The sequence below is a fragment of the Chenopodium album genome, chromosome 3 (genome assembly GCF_948465745.1).
Source record: "Chenopodium album chromosome 3, dcCheAlbu1.1, whole genome shotgun sequence".
Classification (NCBI taxonomy): Eukaryota; Viridiplantae; Streptophyta; class Magnoliopsida; order Caryophyllales; family Amaranthaceae; genus Chenopodium; species Chenopodium album.
Genome location: NC_137836.1, coordinates 80464143 through 80470142, shown reverse-complemented (window position 1 = coordinate 80470142; position 6000 = coordinate 80464143). Strand labels below are relative to the sequence as shown.

Here is a 6000-nt window from a genome sequence, read left to right as displayed (position 1 = left end):
GAATTTTGATATCAAGTTAAAGTCAATACAAAGTCTTATGTGTGGCTAGCCACATGATGTGACCACTTTACATTATCACATATAAGACAATTAATTAAGTAATAGGGGAGTTACGGTGATGAGCAAATGGGGTTACCTTAACGCGTATGTAGGTTACTTAAATGAGAAATAAGGGTTTCTCTCTTAAATAAGTGGAATTATTCTTTTATTTATCAAAACAAAAGAATAAGGGTTACTCAAATGAATAAATGAAGTTACTTATTTCTAACTTACTTGAATTCACTCGTAATATGAATTTGGGTTACTTTTATGGACAACATGAGGTTACACTTATGAAAAATTGAGGTTACTCATACATATAAATGAAGATTGTAGATTACTCTTATAAATTAAAGTCAAATTTGTGAACGATGATGATTATTATTAATTTTTTTTTTTTTTTGATAGAACAAATAAATTATATCCAATCTTTATCTTAAACGTACTCTCCTTTTATGTTTCAATTTTGAAAACCCAAGGCCTCACTTAGCTCTCATATTAGCTAGAATATAATCCAATACTTGCATGTGTTCGTTTACTACAATTTGGACTACTACTTTTCAAAGCCGTAATTATACACCAATATAATTAGTACCATATCTTATTTCTTTGATATTCAAAATTAGCATAGCCAACAACCATCAACCATGCATGAGGTATTGAGAAACCGAAATATAAACTTTGACCATTGACTAATTGTTTATTTCCCACTTGAAAATTAAAAAAAAAAATACTAGCATAGACATAATTTACACTTCAATTAACCTATTTAATTAATAATTATAATTGTATTAATTAACATACAAATCCTTAATTAGCTACATCTCTATCCACTTGCATTGATGTTTCATCTCTAATACATTATTAACCCATAAATCCTTCGTGAGGGTCCCACCATATTTAGGTTTGACTTTTTATTTCATCCTAATAAACCAATCCACAATTTCCCTATATATATATACCCAAACGTATATACATGCAAGCATAATAACATATGGTCCAAACCATATAATATAACTCAAAACCATATTATTTCTTCCCAAGTTTTAATATTCTTCAATTCATATTATTCATATCAAGCATTACTCATGGCTTCCTATAAGCTACCAAAACAAGTGACTTTGTTACTTGTTTCTCTCCTCTTCCTTGGCTATGGTGCAGCCGCACAATCTCCACCTTCGGGTGATCCTTATCGAACCGCCTACCATTTTCAACCTCGCAAGAATTGGATCAATGGTAGGTTTTTTTTTTTTTTTTTTTTTTTTTTTTTTTTTTTTGTAATAACATTAATTATTAATCAAGTTAATTAAATATGTACCGTATATATTTAGGCGATGATGAATATAATGCTGATTGCTTGTTTTTTTCATGATCAAAGCTTAACATCTTTTTTATTTTTCCATGTTTGCTATGTGCTGGTGGAATGCGTAACTGGATGGATTATTGTGTATATTTGCAGATCCGAATGGTTAGTTTTTCTAACCTTGTGCTTCTATTTTGTTTGTACATAATATAAAGTCAACATCTTATATGTAAACTTGATCAAGTACAAAGTTTTAGTTCACTTTAGATTCTTCTCTACTTTTGTATAAATCTCTTATTTAAATATTAAAAAATTGAGTGATAGGTTAATTTTTTTTTTTTTTTTTTTTTAATTTACAGGATCAAATCTCAAAATTTTGTCTAAAAATATTAAAGCAACATTTTGAGTGCAAATTACTTCAGATAATACATTAAAAAGTACAGGAATTAACTACCCCATCGACCATAGCACTTAAGTTGTACTCGTAACATCTTCTACGAATCACTAAAAACATGTTAACTCACAAAAAGATTAAGGCTAATATTATGGTAACTCACCAAAAGATTAAAACCTATTTTAATACGTAGTTTGGAAAAAATTACCTTTTTTTTTTTTTTTTATGATTTGTAAAGTTTACAATTATGCCAAATTGTAGGAATCGATAAAGCCTACCTACCAATATTGCTTAAATAAAGTTCTTGAATATATAAATATGGAACTCACAAAGCCACCGCATGAGTATAACCTTTACATTGACAAGCTGTCACAAAGTGGCGACCTTTTTGGATCTTGTGACTTAATTTTGGTCATTCATTATTCAATCGTATCATTTTATAAAGCAACTTTCTGTCTGTTTTCCTAGTGTTTCAATTACTACGTACAAAAATTATCAATTTCTAATATGTCTTTTACTACTGCATCTATTTTACGTTTTTTGCAACTTTGAAAGGGTGCATGAAATTTTAGGTAAAAATTCGTTTGTGAGTGTAAGATAGAGAGAGAAAAATAGGTATGTATGCGACGAGAAGAGAAATAGGAAGAAATGACAACCTAAAAAGGAAATAAAACATTTGTTACAAATCATGTGTAGCATCCATTTTTGGCAAAAGTTGTAAAAAATATAAAACGGAGGTAGTAATAAACTTCAAATTTCATTTTTAATCTTCTTCTTCTAATTTATAAAACCATATCTTATTTGATAGGAAATTTCGTAAAGAAGATAAACTTGTTTAATTTATTGGCTAAATTAATTTAATTTATAGTAGTTGATTAAAGATGTTTACTTATTTGTGTATTATTGACTTTTCCACTGTGTCAAAAAAAAAAAAAAAAAAAAAAAAAAAAAAAAAAAAAAAGACTTTTCCACATATGTTGGCAAAATTTTCTTCTTGATTTCATTACATATAGTTTCTGTTATAATCTTTGTTTGACATTAAAGACTAATAAATTACATTAAAACTGTCAATTTCACTAACTTTATTTTTTCCTGGATATTTTCGTACATTACCAGTTTACCACACTGACACACATACAGCTGAAAGCTACTCCGTATAAAATAATCAATGTGTATACCATATACATGCTAACTAATACGGAGTAAGAATTTACTAATTGTTACAATGAGATGAGAGTATAAGGTCTTATTCAACAATTAAATTAATAGTCAGCTCGGACTAATTAGAAGGATCATTTGCAACATTAATATAATTAGGGTGCACATTATAGGAAAACTAATTTTATGGTTTATTTACTCCATGTTTGTATATATTTTTTAAGATGTTCGAAAAAAGAATTCTTATGTATAGTATTTTTTTTGTTTTATAGGGCCGATGTTATACAAAGGCATATATCACCTATTTTATCAGTACAACCCGAATGGTGTAGTATGGGGTCCACCCGTTTGGGGTCACTCAACATCAACAGATCTAGTAAACTGGACACCACAACCATTAACAATGGAGCCAGAAATGGCTTCCAATATTAATGGAAGTTGGTCAGGGTCAGCCACAATACTCCCAGGAAATAAACCAGCTATTCTCTTCACTGGACTTGACCCAAAATATGAACAAGTCCAAGTTTTAGCCTACCCTAAAAACATAAATGACCCTTATCTTAAACAATGGTTTTTGGCACCCCAAAATCCAGTCATGTTCCCTACCCCACAAAATCAAATTAATGCCACCTCATTTAGGGACCCCACAACTGCGTGGATGTTGCCAGATGGCAGATGGAGAGTGCTCGTCGGAAGCAAACGAGGACAGCGTGGATTATCCTTATTATTTAGAAGCAAAGATTTTGTTCATTGGGTTCAAGCTAAACACCCTTTATATTCTTATAAACTTAGTGGTATGTGGGAATGTCCTGATTTTTTCCCGGTTTATGCTAACGGTAACACAATGGGTGTTGATACTTCTATAATTGGTCGTAACATTAAGCACGTGCTTAAAGTTAGCTTGGATGTAAGTAAGCATGATGTTTATACAATTGGAGGTTATAATACTACCAAGGATGCGTACACCCCTGATGTGGGTTACATGAACGAGTCGAGTTTAAGGTATGATTATGGGAAATATTACGCGTCTAAGACATTTTTCGACTATGCTAAGAAGGAGAGGATTTTGCTTGGTTGGGCTAATGAGTCTTCTAGTGTTGAAGATGACACTAAAAAGGGATGGTCCGGGATCCACGTAAGATTTTTCTATCCATTTTATTTTTGACATGTTAAAATTATGTACGTAGTATAATATATTTATTTGGGTATTTAATACAATTTTCAATCTGAAAATGCAGACAATTCCAAGAAGGATTTGGCTTGACAAATCAGGGAAGCAGTTGATTCAATGGCCAATTTCAAATATTGAAAAGTTGAGACAAAATCCTGTCAAATTATACGGCAAATTGATCAAAGGAGGATCACTAAATGAAGTCACTGGCATCACCGCAGCACAGGTAAAAACAAGACTACACCTTCATCATCAATTACTATCTTTTTACCAATATTGTCACATACCTACTATCATCGTAATTTTAAAATTAATAGTCACGTATACTATTATACGATAACATTGGTGACCTCATATCGACAGGCTGATGTAGCAGTGTTATTCAAAATCAAGGACTTGAAGCACGTGGAGAAGTTTGATGCAAGTTGGACTGATCCACAGTTACTTTGTAGCAAAAAGGGGGCTTCAGTCAAAGGTGGGCTTGGACCATTTGGGCTTATGACTTTGGCATCCAAAGGCTTACAAGAGTACACGGCTGTTTTCTTCAGAATTTTCAAAGCCTATGACAATAAATTTGTTGTCCTTATGTGCAGTGACCAAAGCAGGTAACATACATTTTAATTCTCTCTAATCTGTAGTTTGACCAATCAAATTTAATAATAATCTTAAGTTAAGGGATATATGTGTGATTAGATGTGTATTAATTAACTGTTTTGTATAATGTTTGTAGGTCTTCTCTAAATCCAACTAACGACAAAACGACTTATGGAACTTTTGTGGATGTGAATCCTGTTCTTGAAGGCTTGTCTTTGAGAGTTTTGGTAAGTAATAGTTTTTATGTGCTCTATAATTTTTTAAATTGCTTAATGGTACTTTGTATAAGATAAATGTATTATGTACAAAGTGACTACATTTATTTTTTATATCGATAAATTGTTAGGTGCACTTTAGTATGTGCTTTCGGAAGATGTTAGAACAATTATCTTAGAAATTGTTCTAAGGAAATCTAAAATGTATAGTAAGTATACATAATTATATATCGAGGTTTTAATTGGTATGTTGATTTTATGCGTGACAGATTGATCACTCAGTGGTGGAGAGCTTCGGAGGAAAAGGAAAGAATGTGATAACATCAAGGGTATATCCCACATTGGCAATCAATGAAAAGGCTCATTTATATGTGTTCAACAAAGGGACATCAGATGTTGAAATCACTGGACTAACTGCTTGGAGTATGAAGAAAGCTTCTATTGCTTAACTCGAATTAAATTAAATTAGCTCACTTACAAATCAATTTTACCGGATTTTTAGATGATCATATGTTGATTTTTTTTTTTTTTTTTTCTTGTTCTTGTATTCGTTTACATAATTATACTGTTGATTGAAGAGTAAAAACATGCACACGGTAAAAGGAAAATGTCAATATACTTCTGTATGATTATCTTTTTCTTTGGAGTACTGACAATTATAATTAATAAGTAACATCTTGCGGCATATTATATATTTTTACGCTCTATTTTGTTTTGGTCTTATGGAGTTCAACAGCAAGTAATTCAATAATTCATATAGTTTCCGATCCTATGATTTAAAAAAAAAAAAAAAAAAAAGCACATTTTAGATCAATAATGGCCTATGATTTTTCTCCTAATTAATTTAATAGATAGATACTCATATACACCGTATAATTTAATTACAAACGTGCAATTACGACCAAAAATATTTAGTTGTACGTAATAATAAAAAGTAGAGCTGTGAATTCGGGTAAACGGGTCAGGTTTTGGTCAGGTAAGAGTGGGTCGGGTCAATTCGGATTAATTCCATAGCCTATGCGGGTCGGGTTTGGGTTGGGTCATGCTCGAGTCGAGTCACGTTGGGTCATACTTCTTATCGGGTTTGGGTCGGGTTTAGGTCGGGTTAATAACAGGTTGGGTTACA

The 6000-nt window shown here is 31.3% G+C and overlaps 1 protein-coding gene across 1 annotated transcript; it reads left to right on the top strand.

Annotated features, from left to right (window-relative positions):
• The first annotated feature begins 1031 nt into the window (after positions 1-1031).
• Positions 1032-5570, top strand: LOC145619031 (fructan 6-exohydrolase-like). Its single transcript, XM_081673633.1, has 7 exons — positions 1032-1275; positions 1499-1507; positions 3167-4029; positions 4133-4291; positions 4429-4670; positions 4796-4886; positions 5144-5570. Exons 1-7 carry the CDS (start codon positions 1128-1130, stop codon positions 5321-5323), a joined length of 1692 nt encoding a protein of 563 aa, XP_081529759.1. The 5' UTR covers positions 1032-1127; the 3' UTR covers positions 5324-5570.
• Positions 5571-6000: the final 430 nt, after the last annotated feature.